Raw genomic sequence first — 17534 nt, 5'->3', positions numbered from 1 at the left:
GTTTTTATGTTTGTCTGTATAATCCTTATTTCCACTGCTGGTTATTTCACAGTGCAGTGAAACCCACAGGTTTTAGCAGGAATACAATTATATTGTCCACCAACATAAAAAAAGACTAAAGGGGACCTAAAATGCTAGGGAAAGATCAAGGTGGAGGATGTTCTTGTAAGAATATTGGTCAATAGTTTGAAGAATAAGTGAACAGGTAGTAATAGAATCCCATTGAAATTCACATTAATTATCTCAGTACACTCTGTTTATCTTAAAACAATATTGCACTGATGGGAGACAAATATTATCATATAAGTCTTCCACGAACAACATTTAACTGGTCTAAACTCCCCTAATAAGAATGTTTGTATCACAGACTGATTGGACATGCTTTTCTCTTAAATGTGGGTTGTAATCTGTGACAGAAGATGCTTTCTCCTGAAGACATGGACAGCTAGGGAATGAGGATACATGCTAGTACTGTGAACCAAGAGGGCAAAACTGAGCTCTAGTCTGGGAACCGTGCAGCTGCACAGAGCTGAGTCTGTGCTGATCAGTCGTGCGAGGAGGCAAGAACTGCATATGGGCAACAAGGACCTTCAGTCATGCCTTAGTGTAGGGATCTGCCTTCTGGAGTAGAGCTGTTTTGTGACCTGCCTGTTCATGCTATAGGCAAAGCTGATAAATGACTGTACCTGACAAAACAAGCATGCCCAGACTGCAACTGGATAACACTGTCTGGCTCTAGAGTCACTAGAGTATCTCTGTGAAGTGCTGGTCTGGATTCAGTCATCTATTCCTTTTCATTTTTAAATGTTGTTGAGCAGCAAATTTGGGTGCAACACATAATAGTGAAACAAGCATCCCAAAGGAATAGAAAATGCTCTTTGCTAAAATATGTGAATGTGCTTTCATCTTTTACTTGTTTGATCAAATATTTATTTTGAACATGGGGGAGAAAAAGGAGGTATGAATTTTGATTACAAAATATTTGTTATCTTCGAAGAAACAAGATCTAAAGGTTTTGAAAGTAAAATATAGCAGCCTTATTTCAAGGCTCCCTTCCTTGAGGCTGTCTTCTATATAAGGCTACATCAATTCAACTTTGAATTGAAGTACATTACTCATCACTTCATGCTATCCTTCAATAAAATAAAACAAACCCATAAAATTTTGGCACCTGAGGACAGCTATGTCATGAAGAAGAGAGCCAATGCAGTGTGCGTTTAGGGTCTGACTTACAAGTTCTATGTAACTACACCTATCAAAAATTATTTAGCTACTATTCAAACTTTAAAACTCTTCCCTGCCTGTATTAAAAAAGTGCAGTGACAGTATGAAGTGCACTAAACTGTTTTACCTTGATATAGGAAAAAAAATTTGAGGAATCCCCTTGTTTCTTCTGTGAGTTGCTAAGAAACAAAGATTTTGTTAGTTCATATCTCATTAGGTCTTCTTTGTTTTAACCTTTACTCTGTATTGCTTTGAATGTATTTTTTTCTTTTTTTTTTGTCTCTGTTCATAGCTGCAGGGCATCAGCAGCAAAATAAAGTTTAAAATTGTTGCTTATTAAAGAGTAGCTTAATCACATCTAAGCAGACTTTGACACAGGGATTTTTTTCTCTCTCTCTCTATATATATGTATATATATATATAAATTATGATTATGACAACTTTTCCCACTGACAGTTAGCATTCACCATAAACCAAATTGATATCCTAGAATTCTGTCATTCAAAGGATGGAGAAAATCCTTACGGTGTTTACCTGTTTGTCACAAGCAAAGATGGGTATCTGAATAAATATTTTAACTGGTAACATTATCACGAGGATGTCCATAAAAATGTGTTAATTTCAATAGGGAATGCAGCTATAATATAGCTTAGTAGTGCTGCTAGAAAGAGAATATTCATCTCAACAACTTGCCCTGATAAGGGAATTACAAAACAGTACTCCAGAAAATATTTTTTGCTACTTCATTATTAGTTGGCAACATGGTGAAATAGTCAGGAAATCTTCCTTGGGTTTTGTTGCGAGGGTGAATCCAATGTTAACAAATTGATCTTTTGATACTGATAGAAGAGAATTTCATAAACAAATGCGTAGGTTGAGAAGTCACTTGTAAAGCCCTCCATATTGCAGTCACTCACTGCAAAGCCTCATCTTAGTGTTATCCACGTGTAACGTATCACAGACACAATATTCTTCAGCAAAAAGTTTTGTAGTTTTTGAACATACTTTTTGAGATCTTCATAGAAAAAAAAAAAGAAAGAAAGCTTGACAGGTTGGTCCCAGATCTGAGTCTGTTAGAAAATGTACATTCAATGTTTGGTCTTCTATTCTTGATAAAAGATCAAGGTTCACTTCTGGGTAAGGGATCAGAGTAAACAAACAAACCATTGTACAGTTGTTTACAATCTAGTTCCCCGCCCCCCGTCCCCTATATTGTACACACAGTTCATTGTAATACTAAAGCAAAGCACTTGGTATGTAACTGGATTAACAGACTCCTTATAAGCCCTCAAAAATAGATTCAGTGTTTCTGAAAAGCCCATGTTTTTTTAAGGCCACGATAATCTGCCGAGAGTCATTTTGTCTTTAAATCAGCATAATTAATCTGATGTTTCCACCTCTCAAGTGATTCCACTTCTTCCCTTCCATTTCTCAATCTCAAGATGACCCAATGCCTCTCACTCTGTCTGCGTAAACACTGGAGACCTTGAAGACTTGGCTGTCCCCTCACTACTTGCTTGTAGTTGTTGAGATCCAAAGTCGTCTTGAACTACATTCACAGCGAAGAAGAACTTTGAGTGTAATCTCTGATGAGGAGTGTGTCATATTTGGGGGAGGACGGGATACAGAGAGCTGATTCAGAAGCTGGAGAACTGGGAGATGCACTCCCAGAATCAATGGAGTCTCTAAAAGGAGAAGGAGGAGTTAAAGCCACCAACTCCTCCAGGTCTTGCTTGGCTGCTGGGGTCTCTGAAGTGCCTTCTTTGATGCTGTCATTTGAAGGTTTCCTAGCAGACTGTGAAGCGCCATTGACTTCAATGGCAGGAAGCGGTTGGATCTCTGCGAGTGTGGTCATTGTTGTAGGGAGCTGGATTTCCCGTGGAATCAGGTATGAAGAGCAGAGAGGAGCAGCCCCCATTGTCCCTGGAGTAGATGTTGAAAGCATCATAGAGTTCAGCTCACTGATATTGGCTGTGAAGCGAGTAACAACACTACTGATCTGATCCATGAGGGAGCCTTGAGAGGAGCTACTTCGCTGAGGAGGTTCTGACTGGAAGGTAGGGGCTTCATCTTCTGTTCGGCTGACAGAGGCAGTTCTGTGGCTCAAAGTGCTGATTGGTGAGGGAGTCTGTGGTCGGTACTGAGCTGGGTATTGCTCTTCGGCTTCCGAAACGTCATAAAGCGTTTTGGCACTAGCCTCGGGAAATGTAGCGCTGCTACTGTGTCGGCTACTATCTGTGCTTTTAGAAAAAGGCTTGATCACTGCAGTTTGATTGGGGTTCTCTTTTTTGTTGATGTGGACTGACAACCTCTGCCAAAGGTGTGCTCCTCGGCTGCTTTTCTCGTTCTGGGCCCAGGAAACCGATTTCCCATTAGAGCTGTAAACACAAATGAGATAAGATGGTAACTTGCAACAAAGTTAAAAATATAACTGCTGTACCTATATCAAGGGTATATGGTATTTCAGAGTATATATTTATCATAAACCTGATTGTAATTTCATCTATCTCTCTTTATTGCAATATATCTCTAGCTATAATTTATACCTTTATGTTCTAGGAAAACAAGCAGTGTGCTCATTTCAGTTGTGCACCGAGCCACCACCTGTCCTGTGCTAGTTCATGGCCACTGCTGACCCCTCTGTGGACGCCCCTGGGACATAGGCAGTGTCCATCCTGGGGCAGAGAGCAGCTTGATGGCTTCTCTTCTGTTGGACTGGTGTCAGGAAGAGGGCCTGTGGGACTGAGGGATGCATAGAGGAGTGAGGAAGAATTAAATGCTTGAAGAGAGTGAGTGTGAGACTTGGACAGGTTAGAGTGCAGGGGCAGGTGTGTGGGCTTGCCTGGAAGCTTTCAGTGGTAAGGAGCATGGTATAGAGTTCTGAACATGGATTTCTGGTATGGGGCAGGGGTTGTAGACTGGGAGATGAAAAAGCATAATCTGTTAAGGCTGGGGAAATAAATCTGTTTATATCCCACTATTTGGAAGCATTGGAGCAATACACAGAAAATGGCTATACTAGTTGTAGGTAATGGGTAACTTCTTCTTATTCAAGGTATTTGGCAAGCTACCTGCCACTAAATTAAAGAAATAATTATTTTTTTTTCAAATTGCAGGTCGGCTCAGAGAATGAAACTCTGTTCCTAGTAGGAAAGAAGTACTAGACAAGCTATACAAGCAGCTCCTCATAGTAACATGCGTTTGGAGACAGCAATAAACATTTTGCTCCACTTTTCTGCAAGATGAATCCTCTTAGGGTAAATTCTCTTCAGATCCCATCATACTCTTTATCAAAGTTACTTATTTGTCTCCTCTTGGTACCTAAGAAAAGCCAGCTGTGGCCCATATAAACATACAGTATTTCCTTTTACATCTTCCTCAGTCTGATGTGATGGTGTTCGCACATACATTAACATATAGTTCTTGGAAATAAGGAAGATATTAGAAACATTTCTTAGCTGAAACAGACAATGACTCTGAAATGGTGTCAACAGGAAAAACAGTCTGCACATACAAACAAATATGATTTATATGTAAAATGCATCAAAACTTTAGACAGTTTGTTTTCATTGTCAAAACATTTGCTATAGCCATTTAGCATTTTTGAAGAGACAACAACATTGGAGACCCTAGCAGATTATTGCAAATTTGTTTTTTGTTTGCTTTTTAAATCCGCAATAGATATCCTCACATTAGCCTGAAGCATAACAGTTTGCAAAACACATACTTTACTAAATACAGATAATTTTATACCAGTCTTCATGTGGACGCTTGTCTCAAACTATCAATTTAATAGCTCTTCTGGCCATCTAGTAGAAAAAGTTGCATACTGAATGTAAAACAAAACCTCCTGGTGGGTTCACGTCTGTGGTTACATTACATGAAATTATGATGGATCATGTAAAACAACACATGCCAACAGATTTCCCCTTCAAAAGCAGCGTGACAGAATCCAGTAGACAAACACAATGTAAAACAGTGGATACTTTAAGAGAGGGAGGACTGGGAAATTATCTGTGTAAGTACATATGGGTTCATCCCTTTGCTGCAATGGTCACCAGGATGTTATTTCTAACTTGGAAATTTACTGTTAGGTCCCTACTCAAAAATGCCAGTCAAAACAGCTGGTGGTTTGTAACTTGCTGTTCAGACAATCCCTTCCTTCTGCTGTACCCCAATCAGAGCAAGGAGAAGTAAACTCTGTCCTGTAGCACTGCTCACTTTGACTCTGAATCTCTGTGGGTCCAGTTCTAGACTGAAAAGGAGCTGTCACTAATGTCTTAAGGAGTAAAACTGTTTCCTCTGAGGACCATGCACTTGTTTCCTTGCAACTTATACTTCATGGGTGTTGAGAACTGTTTAAGAGCCCCAGCCCACTGGTCATGCTGAGTCCTGAGCTCAGTGGGAGCTCAGTGACAGCAGCAGGAGCAGAATTTGCCTTGTTTAGCAGATGAGATCTTGCCTGTAGTTCCAGTATGATGACCATGTAACCTTTTCCCAGGTGCTGCTGTGTTTGACCTAGACTAGGAGGGAGAATGATCTGGCACTTGTAACTTTCTGATCAGGCAGAAGGACAGGACCCAGATCCAGTCTTGGATGTCCTCCTGGTGAAGTCTTAGAAGGACCTGTGACAGATCTGCCTGCCACAGGGGTGAAATAAATGCCAATAACATGAAGGATTAGTAAATGCAAATAGAAATGCTTGCCCAAAAAAGTGGTATATTCTAGCACCTCTCCTGATTTCAAGCAGTGGCTTAGTACAGATGTTCAAACCATTTAAAAGTGTACTAAATGCATGCAGATATTTTCATGGCCTGAAAGACAGTGTGAAGGCAACATGCTCCTCCCTCCCTGGTCACAGTTAAAGAGGCAATTATTAAGGAGGGATATGAGGCTGAAGAACTGGGGGAAAGGGTGAAATCTGAGATTGCATCAAGCCCTTGGCAAAGAGAGCGAACAGTTAAATCTTCAGTGCAGCAAGCCACCAACCTCCCTGAATCTCAGTTTGGGTTTGAGTCAGTCTTGGCTGATGTGCTCACTCACTTCTTTTGTACTCTGCCAAAGAGTAATCTGTGCATGTGTCTCTCGGGTTGATCCTAGGGCTCTGAAGGAAACCCAGTGGCTGTTTAATGTAAATTTTGTGCAAAATCTGAAAGACTTGACCATTATTTATTGCAAATTCCTTGATATTAAAAACTGAATAGGACACAAACACTATTCACCGAACAGGTGGTGGGGCATTGGAACGGGCTGCCCAAGGAAGAGGTAAAATCAGCATCCCTGATTTTACTCAAAACATGCTTGATGTGGCACTTGGGAAAATGGTTTGGTGGTGAATACAGTGATGTTGGGTTTACAGTTGAGATGATCTCAGACGTCTTTTCCAATCTTTTTGATTTAATAGTTTTTCATAAGGAATGAACCCTATAGGTAAAGAATTTCTGTGTCAGAAATGTATCCTATGCTTTATCATGCTGCACTACTTACTAGGAACTCAACACTGGACTGAAGTGTGCAATCATTTATTGCCTCTGTGAAATGAGCACCACTTGTTTTCTTATATTGGCATGAAACTGGGTTGTGGGTAAATTGCTGTGATAATACTTTAAAATCCTGCTCTAACTGCATATTGATTGGTACTCTGTCAAGTTAACTGGAAACCACAATGCTCACAACTTAAAAGGAGAGAAATAAAGATAGATAATGAACACAGAGTAGGATGTCTAGGAATGGATTTGTTTACATTTGCTATGCCCAGCTCTGCCTTGACTCTTCAATGATGGGGAAACTTTAGGGTGGTGATATTTTAGATTTTTCTTGTAAATAGATTTTGCCTCCATCAGTTGAATACAGAAGAACTGCACTTTGGAACTCGCAAAGGAATTCCACTACAGAGTTTGGCTGAATACATATTTTTCTATCCTACTCTGCTCTTCTGCTGGCACATTGCACTGAATAGAGCAGAGGAGAGTGCAGAAAACTTCAATCAGTGATATCAGAATGTTAGCTTGGTTTTTTTATGGTTAGCTTGGTTTCATTTTTTTTTTTTTTTAAGACAAAGCCTTTCTTAGAGTTTTTTTTTTGTTTGTTTTAATTTACTATAGGTTAATTAGGTTCAGCTTTATGCACAAGATTTCCTGAGAACCAGACAGTAATTGTTTCTCCATTGTCTTTACTAAAAGCTGACTGCTAGACCTACATAATATGTACAAGAAATGAAATTGGAATAAATGAGAGAACTTTTGAAGTAGCTGATATTTCAAATATTTCTTCTACAGTTGTCCACTCGATGACAGAATAGCCATTAGTTTTGTTTCTCATTTTTTGCCCTTACTGAATCGCTTTAGAGACACTTGAGTTTTGTTTTAAAGGATTTTTTTCTGTTCATGAGAGGTATTAACTACTTTTTATACACGCAGGTGTAAAAAAAAATATTCTTCTCTCTTTACATATGTTTTTTTTAATTGTCTAGAATGGATCACTTTGTCTTTTGTTTTGATCGAGGCAGTAGAAGTTTTGTTGCAGTATTTTTTTCTGTGTGGTATGATTACTTATGAGATGGTGCATAGGTCTACCACAAGTGCTTCTTTAGTCAGGTGCTAGTGAACCAAATTTGTTTTGTAAGATACTTCAAAATGCAGAAGAAATGAAAAACAGGAAGAGGAATTTACAGACACAGCAGCTGAAAACTCTCACATTTTAATAAGGGTGCCATTGTCATTAATTACGCAGAGCTGCTAAAATTAATTCTGTTGCTGAATGTCTAGGGACTGGTACTGGGGACATTTACTGAAAGCATATGCAATTTGAAAATAAGTCATTTGTTCTCTTAATATCCTTGACTGAACAGGAAACTTGGAAAATCAGTTTAAAATTATGGAATTCATTATTTTTAAAGAAAGCTTAGAATGTATAGCTGCATAGTATTATTCAGTAGTGGAAACTAAAATATAAGAGAACCATAAAAATGTAAGGGAATTTTTGTTCTCTGTCACATACTGATATGGGTATCTAACTCTAAATTTAAAATGGTACAACTACAAAAACACACTGGACAATAACTGGAGGGAGACATGTATGATATGTTCGTAACTTATCCTCATGTGACTACAATAAGGAATGATTTCAAATTCTTAAATTTATAAGTCCATGAATGAAACTTCATATTTTAGAACACTGGTCTAAATTTTATGGAACTAAACTTGGTAGCAAATTTGTGTGCAGATGTTTCAACGGCTGAAGTGTTGCAATTAAGTTAGTTATAGCTACAACACTGTGCAGACTTCTCAAGTCTTTGAGAAGTCTTCCTGTGTTATCCCCAGAAGCAGCTGGCAGTGATAAGCAGGATAAACTTCTGTACTTGGTTCAGCCCATATAACTTTCTGCCAAGGAGAACCCTTGTTATTCAAAGTAAGTAGAAAGAACTTGTTCTCCTTTAAGACTCCTCTGCTGAAACCTTATTAAAGACTCAATGATACAATTACTCTGCCTGAAAAGGATTTGTGTGCTATCTGTAGACTTAACTAAAACCTGATTCTTCATAAGGAATGATGTGTGTCTGTGTGTGCGCCTGTGATGAATTCAAGTAGTGGCATTTGCTTTTACTTTCATTTTGTCTCTTCCAATCCCAGATCATAATTTCTTTTGCTTATAGTGACCCAAGTTGTTCATCCTTGGGAGAATGCAAATACCTTTCAACGTGCTAAAAACAGTGAAATGAAATAAGTGGTAGAAGTGGTGAACTTCAGTATATGAACTATGGAGAAGCAACTCATAGTTTCTCCCAGAAATATAGGATAACCTGCATAACTGGATGCAGAACCAAAGATGTCTAAATTAGGTCAATTCTTGCACTTTAAAGTTTTATGTTTTTGCTATTTCTCTAGTTTTAAAGAGCTTTTAAGAAAACCTCTACCTGCCTATGTAATTGTTTCCCTAGGTAAAAGACAATTCTGCCACACACAAATAACCTGCTAGTGATATATCACTTAAGTTATTTAGTTTAAATTAATCTCATACTGCTTTTTTCTATGAAAATAAATGACAAAACGGGAAAGAGGAATGCAGGGCAAGAAATAATTTTGTCGTATCCTGAGTTCTAGAAATAAACAATGCTTTGCAATTATTTTTCAGAGTAGTTTTCAGTTGTGAACAGCAATTATTTATATTACTCCACAAATTGCAATATATTGATACCTCCTTTCTTCATGAAAATCCCAGCTGACATTTATATGAGTGACTTTAATAAGTAAGTATGAAAGAAGCTAAAAAGTGAGAGAGTGTTGAATCATCTTTTGCCGGTGACCTTGCAGTGCTGTTAATTCTGGCCACAGCTTCAGCAGCATGCCTGGTTAAATTGGGAAATGGAGGGTCTGGTGTCTGAATGAAACATTTCTAGTACATCAGTGATCATTACCGAAAATGCAAAAGTGGTCCTGGGATGAATCTTCTTTCCTCTACTACCATTACCTTATTGTGGTTGTTAACTAAGGTAACTAGAGTTGTGTTATGCTTTTTGTTTGAAAAATGACGTTTCAAGCATCTCTGAGCACATCTTCGCTACACTGGAGCATTCTGTTTACAGGATGGAGAGAGGACAGTGACTCCTCTTGAACTCTGAGTTCTGCTTCTGATGCAGAACATGCTTTAAGGTGTTTTCAGCATTACTTGGTCAACATGACTTTTCATTGTTTTCATTGCTAAAGTTATGAAGTGGACACTGGGAAATATAGAAACCATCACCTCACCTGTCACTGAAATCAAGTGTACAAGCAGTGCACAAGAAAAAGAAACACAAAAAACACGCACACAAACATAAAACCGACCAACAAACCAACCAACAACAACAAAAAAAACTCTCCCAAGTTGTATCTCCAAAGTCAAGAGCTTATTTGGCTTTTATCTTCTGCAAAAAGCATGCAATTGAAGGAATTTTGAAGGTATTTTACATGTTAGGCATGCCTGATAAATAATTACAGAAGCATTTTTGCACACAGGACTTATCAGCAGGAAAATTACTCCTGTGAGTTATTAAGCAGTTTCTTATTCATTGCATTTAATAAAATAAAACATGTATATATTATGGAAGAAATGCAAAATAAATGATGCTGTGATGCCTGCTATGTGAAAGCTTCAGAAAACATCTCATTCCATAGTTGATTTTATCATATATATGTGAATGATACTCACAGGTGATGCAGGATGTTCCCTAGTTAGAAATAGTCTTAAAAGGCATCACATAATGTATCCTCTACTTCTATTTTTATGCTTTTCATCTTGAAAAATCCAGAGCCACTTGTAATCCTAATATAAAGGGATATTTAGGCCCTGATGTGGAAAATGTCAACACTTGGGCTGGAAATCAAATAAAATGTTGCACGAGGGATTTGAGAATGTTTCTGCTCTGCAATGTCTGAGTTCTCTCTGGGAGATTCCCAGGCTATTCAGTGGCAGCTCTGCTGAGCTCACAAAATTGGACAAGGACCATTGGCCAGGACATTGTGGCTGGAGACAACAAAACACAGCCATCAAATGCAATTGCACTCTCTGTTAAGCAGCAGGTGTTCTTAACTGTTTGAGTAGGTCTTGCAGCTGACAGTCTTGCTGTGGAACTATTAGACTGACACAGTTTCCAGTCTTTTTGACTGTTAGGGCATCCTCTTTAACAGGAACCTTTTTCTCCTCTCTACTTGACTCAGAACGATTACAGTCTGGAATGCAAACAGATTCTTCACTGTGAAGATATAAAAAAGAAGTTTTTCAAGTGTGTATATATGGCCAGGTAAAACAGAGCTGAATACTGTACAACAAAATACAGTTTTCGGACAACTACATGTACTTTTCCACTCTTCAAAGTTCCATTATATATTGATTGCAGATAGCTTTTAAATGAAGAATATTTCTGAAGGCAATGCAATGTAAAAAAAAATAAAAAACAGAGTACAGATGACACATAGACAAGAAACCATTCCAGCTGACAAAAAAAAAATACTTTGTGTACAACACTCAGAAATCAATGTTTCTGATGGTATTTTACCTGCAGGAGCCCTCAGGTGTGTGCTATGTAGTGTGAGTGTTAATGGCCCTATGTATGTGTGTGGATGCTGTACCCAACATAACATTGTGCAAGTGTCTCACTGAACACCCTCCTGCAATGACAAAATTTACCAAGGGATGTAACACTTGGGAAAACTGATGGTATAATTTGGTCACCCTGTGCTTTAAGGTTACACTTAAAAGTATCCAACAGGGCTTGATAAGGAATGAGTAGATCTTTTAATAAATGGTAAAATGGTTCTTACATTTAGTAGAACATAACACAATGGCACAATGCTTCTTAAAAGCATTGTTTCATGGAAGATGTATAACCATCTTTGGCATGTATATGCTTATTCATTTATGAAAGGACATATATGGAGAAATGAAATTTCTGTCCCATGGGAAAGTTCAACTTTTGGAAATCTGTCAGGACTCAAAATAAGAAGAATTGCTGAAATCTCTAAGTATTTCACACATTTAAGCAGCTGAAATATTTCAATAGAAAAACATCAAAATGGACATACTAAAGCAATTAATTCCAGTAACACTGAAAAAATGTTTAGCATTTAATATTCATTAAATTTTATTGTTAGTGTTTAATGTCATGCAAAATATAAAGACAAAAATGAAGATAAATATATGAATTAAATTAAATGGAGAAAGTTATAAAAAAGGTACTTTAAACTGTATTTAAAATTACTTTGAAACCTTTCCTTAAAACTACTGTAAAACTCAGCACTTTTCATAAGAAATTTTGCTTGAGAAGAACCGACATTTTCATATTGAATATGTTTTCATTAATCAGTTTTTCTCTGCCCTTTTAAAAAGTTCTTTTGGTTAGACTCAATGTAACCCCTAATATGCACTGGACCTACCCTTACTCCAGGTTTCAATCCTGCTTCTTTTCATCCGCCCAGCTAGCAGGTATAAGATTTCTCCTCCCTAAAGCACCATATTGCAACAACATCACACAGGACATGTGGTTCAGATCACTGGAATGAACATGGTGCAGGGATTTTTTGGTAGTCAGACGGAACACAGAAATCAGCAGTGGCAACACGTTTTCTATTTTCTTTTCTTTTCTTTTTTTTTTTCTAAACATATTTTATGGGATACACAGGAATTACAGACAGAGGATCTAGCCTGGAATTATCCAGGGCTGCTCCTTCTGTTCACAGACATAGCACACTGACCTAAGGCCACTTGCTCTTTGCTTACCTGGTCATTGTAGCTCGCCCACCATTCCCCATACTCCCTTTTGGGGTGAAACACTCTATTTCCGACTTGTGCGGGGGGGCCAGTCTCCTGCCTTTGTACCTAATAAATCACGACAACAACAGGAGCAAACAGAGAGAAGTGATTGTGTGCTCAGCTTTCTTTGGCAGCTGCTGTGCAAAGGGCCATGCACATGAATGTTACTGTGGCAGTGGTAGAGAAGAGTGCAAAGCAGCTGTGGGAGTGGTGGAACAACTGCATAAAACCCCAGACCAGTGTTAAAGCAAACAGGGTTATGCAGGACAGGTGCTCACCGTTTTCTTTATATCTGTATCTCTATATAGGGGCAGTCAAATAGTTTTGCAGAATAAACAGCATGCTAACACTTTAGTATTTTTTGAAGTTAGCCCAAAACAGTTAGAGAGAAAGAATTTAAGGGTAACAACACTTAAATTAAGAATCAGTGGGGAATCAGCTGATGGCCATGTTCTCATTCCTAACTTATTCCTCTGAGCCTACATCTCTGTAATTTGTGTCTTGTTCCACCTTTCAATGCAAGCACCAGTGTAGTGGATTGGTTGGGTAAAATTTGTGTGGGCTCTCAATTCATGTTGTGAATGAGAATTCCTCTCTCTACTGGTAACAAATAGAAGTTAGACGAATTACTGAGATCTAGACATAAAGTCAAGTGAGATCAACCCCAAACCTAGAACCCAGTCAGGTACTATGCATATTTGGTACACAAGACCTTGCACTTTGATGAAAAAAAATCACTTGGCTAAATAGTTTAATACTTGATTTTCTAATTAATTCATGGGTGGGATACAAGATAAGACCTTGTCATTGTTCACTCAGTGAACACTCAGTTGGGATGTGAGTAATGTAGAAGTCTCATACTGTCTCTCCTCCCAGCAGTGAACTTCCGTACAAATTCTTGTGCTAGATGTTGAAATACCCGTTTAAGTCTTTTAAGAAAATTTTGGGCAAAACACCTGCACGTGTCTTCTCAAAGAGATTGTGATATCCCACCCCCAAATCCTATGAGCTGCACTGTGGGCTTTAAACACACTTCTGTGGGGAAGCTTGCGTATTTAACACTGTTAAAATCACAGAATAACAGACTTTATTGTTTCTCGTTCATTAATCTGATCTAGATAACAAAAGTATATCTAGATAAACTTATAAAAAATTACCCCATAAAAGAGAAATAACCTGTGTACAGAGAAAGTGAACTAAATATTGGATGCAGCTGTAGTAGACCCTCAGATGCAGTGCATATTCCATAAATCACTGATGAAGAAGCTTAGTGAATCTGAGAGTGAACCAGAGACAGAAAAATGAGGTGTATAAGTGCAAAGTCCTTTGGTTTACAAATTATAACCATATTGAAAGGAGGAACAACAGCAACTTTGCAGACTGGCTACCAAGGTTTTAATACAATCCAGAGGGTGGTATATGTAGTGCTCCCAGACAGGCACGAAGCTCTCACAGGACACATATATACTAAATGGAAGTCATTCCTAGAGCAGAGGAAAAAGTGGATGGGCTTAGAAAGTAGATATATTTACAGAAAAATACAAATGAAGTCAAGTTGGATCGTACAAAATTAATTCAGATAGCCAGAGAAAAAGAGGAGAGAGAAAAGAATGTGTAGAAACTTCAGAGGAAAGAAAAGGAAATAAACTTGGAGTGAAGATGCTAGACATCAAAGAAAGTAGAATTCAGGAAGAACAGGATGGAAACACAATTATGTTTAGACTAAATAACCACAAGAGATATTTTTGCCTAGAAAGGCAGAGGGGAAATAATCAAAACTAAGAAAAACTGAGACACTCAAAATGCTTACAATAAGCAGGATTCTAGAAAGTAGACAACAAAAGGAAGCAAGAGGTAAATGACCTTGGTAACCCCATCTTGAAGAACCTCAGGTTAGGATGGATATGATTCAGATAAGTTAGCCCCCACATTACATAAATTTCACCACCATGAAAATCAGCAGAGACACTGCCATGAATCTCTCAAGTTTGTCCATCCACTCAAGAGCAAATTGCACCATCAGAAACAGTACATTGTCTCATAAAACCTCAAACTCTTGAGCCATAGTATCTATGCTGCCATTCATTCAGTGATAAATGTCCATGTAATTATGAAGTCAATGACCAAACTCTAATCAATCCTGCTGGTGTGGAAAGTGCATCTAACAGTTGAAAGAAAGCTACAAAATTCTTTGAGTCATCATTCTGGAAAGGCTTACCCAAGGTTCTGCGTAAAATGTTTTCAGCTCTCAGAGTAGACACAGGAAATTATTTTGGCTCAGAGCATTTTGCATCAGAAAAATTTCCCTGTCCAGGTTGCTAAAACCTAGGATTGCTTTAAAAGAGCCAATCTGTTGAGAGGGCTTCTCTCATCTGTTGAGAGGTCTTCACCCTCAGGCGCTTCTTTGTAGTCGACATGAGAAATACTAATGTGAAAAGTAATTGAGTATTTTGGAGGAGGTATAAAACACTACAGTGTGAGCAGTACTTGCAAGAAGAAATTTATTTTCTCCTTTTTTCCAACTCCAGGACTATGTATTGGTTAAAAAAGAGAGAGAAGATTTTGATTCTGTACAGAAAGGCAGCAACAAAATTCTGTTAAAATGCTTTAAAATATTTTGGGTCATCTTTAAGTGTTTTTCTCACATCTTTTGGTGGGGAATTGTGATGTGTATAATTTTTTTGCACAGGAGCAAGTTTTCTTAGGGAAAATATTAAATAATAAATACTAATATGTTTTATAGGTGTTGATCAGTGACAGGAAATTTGAGAAGTAATTCCCAGTAACTCATTCACTTATCCTTTTGCTTATCCTTTTGCCAAATTCTTGGTCACAACACTATCTTACACAGCAGTGCTCTGCTCTCTCCAGAAAGCCTCACTAGAGAGAAAGAAGCTCCTGGGCTGAGAAACCATGACTGTACTGCCTTGGTTTTTAGTGATGTCATTATTCATGTGATACATGGTAGGAAACACCAATGACACTCTTGGGTTTGAAGGACTTCTAGACCTTTCTCTGGCCTTCACCTTCCAACAAAAATCCTCTGGTAGACCAATATTAATGGATACAATGGGAAACTAAGGTGGAATATGGGTATCATCATGCTGAATGAGATCAGTAGTGATTCACTAAAATCACTAGAAATCAGCTTTTATGTATGTGTAGACCCCTATTCTATTTTATATATTTATTTTTTAATTTTTAATTTTTAATTTTTTTTTTGTCCCTGCACTGTCAAGTCTCTAGATATGGGCGTAGATCCAGGTTCTGGTATCCTGGTAGCCTTGTCTTCATGTTAGGGTGAGACCCATCTTTGTTCATGGTCCATTTTACCCCTGCTCTTTCCCAGTTTCCATGCAGAAGGTGTTGGATACCTCGATCAACAGCACATTTCATATGTCTGTGCATTCCCTATCTGGAGGATGTTGGCAGGCCAGACCTAGGAGTTCTGCCATAGCCTACATTTGTGAATACTTTGGTCAAACACATTGTTGAATGCTTGAAAAATAATCTATGCACAGAATGTAGATGGTAATGCACAGATTCTGTTAAAATGTCCACACTACACAGGGTGAGAGATTTCTCAAAAGACAAGAGCTTGCAGTAGCAAAAAGTAGTTTTTTCAAACAATCTGTTCTCTGAAAAAAGAAAAAAAAGTGCAATTATAAACTTCTATATAAATTAAAAAGAGTTTTTACTCTTTGACATAAGAGGGTTTTTTTCTCTTTTTCATTAAAAACGTTTAACTAACTGAAGATATCTCAAAATGTCTTTAGGTTTTTAAAATGCAAATCAAATGTAATTTATTGCATTGGAGTTGGAGAACTGTTACCAATCCCTATTTCAAATGCAATCTCATACTGCCATGCAGCAGTGTTATTAATTATTGAGCACCCAATGTGTGCTTGACACTGTTAATTTACATACAAGCAATATATTTCACCTGCAATATTCCTTGACCTTGATATCAAGAAATTATGAAGAACTTAGATTTCATATCAGCAGAGTTAAAGCTAGCCTTTAGATTAGGTAAGACAATATATGTTTAAAAATTTCTACATAAATGGTTAAAGAATGGAATATGAAAAATATTTAGTATTTTTACAGTGGGGGCTGCTTTGAACTACAAACATACTGTGTTTTTGAAAATCGATTCTGTGAGATTGGTCATGCTATCTTGAAATTGCAGCATATTGCACTGAATGTTTTGAAAGGGTCTCTGTTTATTGTGTGAATTTTCCCCATTTATGTAACGGCTAAAATAAATGATATATTATTAAGCATGCCACTTTTGTAATTAAAAAAAAAAAATCAACATATAAGTATTACTTGCTTATTAGCAAAATTTCAGCAAGTAAAATTGCTTTAAAGCCAAACTCAATTTTTTTTTCAAGTGCAGCATAATATTTTACTATTCTTTAAAACTTATTCTAATTAAGCAATCATATGTAATTGCAGCTGGTGAATTAAAATGACATTTTTGTTGGAATGATATATAAAGCATTATACTGGCTCAAGGGAAGATTAGACTGATAGCAAAATATTGCCAGCCTGTTTAATTCCCTTGTTCCAGAAAGGTTTTTTCTGATATGTTGGACAAACCATTGTACAGGATTTTCACACAGTGGAGTCTTACCTCTGTAAACTTTCAATATATAATGCTATAGTCAAAACTACAGCAGATTCAAATAGTTATATACTATTGACATATATAATGTTTATATATTTTAGCAGACTTCTGCCTTAAATTTCAGTCACAATCATGTAAAGGTATCTGTCGCCAAACATCTCTCAGTGAGATTAAGTGCCATCTCTTCCACCAGTCCACATCAACATCCAGATACAAGTACAAATACCATTTATTATAATTCACACAGGTGTTCCCACAGTGGCAGACTGCTTCGTGACTTGGTGGACCTTGGAAAGAGGAGGGTGCATGTCCTAGTCTTCTGTTTATTAGATTAATTACAGTGCATCAAATTAATCACAATGCCGGTTTTTATCAAAATTTGCTGTGGAAA

At 37.5% G+C, this 17534-nt stretch overlaps 1 protein-coding gene across 3 annotated transcripts in view; it reads right to left on the bottom strand.

Annotated features, from left to right (window-relative positions):
• Positions 1–2779: 2779 nt before the first annotated feature.
• Positions 2780–17534, bottom strand: part of GRM5 (glutamate metabotropic receptor 5) — a 228778-nt gene continuing 214023 nt past the window's right edge. Inside the window, exons 8-10 of one of the 3 annotated variants that reach the window (XM_058849220.1) lie at positions 12481–12579; positions 10796–10957; positions 2780–3602 (exon numbers count right to left, since the gene is read on the bottom strand). In XM_058849220.1, the coding sequence (XP_058705203.1) occupies positions 2780–3602; positions 10796–10957; positions 12481–12579 (1084 nt within the window). The remainder of the gene's footprint in view (positions 3603–10795; positions 10958–12480; positions 12580–17534) is intronic. The other 2 variants (XM_058849227.1, XM_058849229.1) reach the window with 2 other exon arrangements.

Source organism: Poecile atricapillus, chromosome 1 (genome assembly GCF_030490865.1).
Source record: "Poecile atricapillus isolate bPoeAtr1 chromosome 1, bPoeAtr1.hap1, whole genome shotgun sequence".
In the NCBI taxonomy this organism is placed as follows: domain Eukaryota; kingdom Metazoa; phylum Chordata; class Aves; order Passeriformes; family Paridae; genus Poecile; species Poecile atricapillus.
Note: the sequence above shows the minus strand (reverse complement) of the source record. Positions and strands in the feature narration are given on the sequence as shown.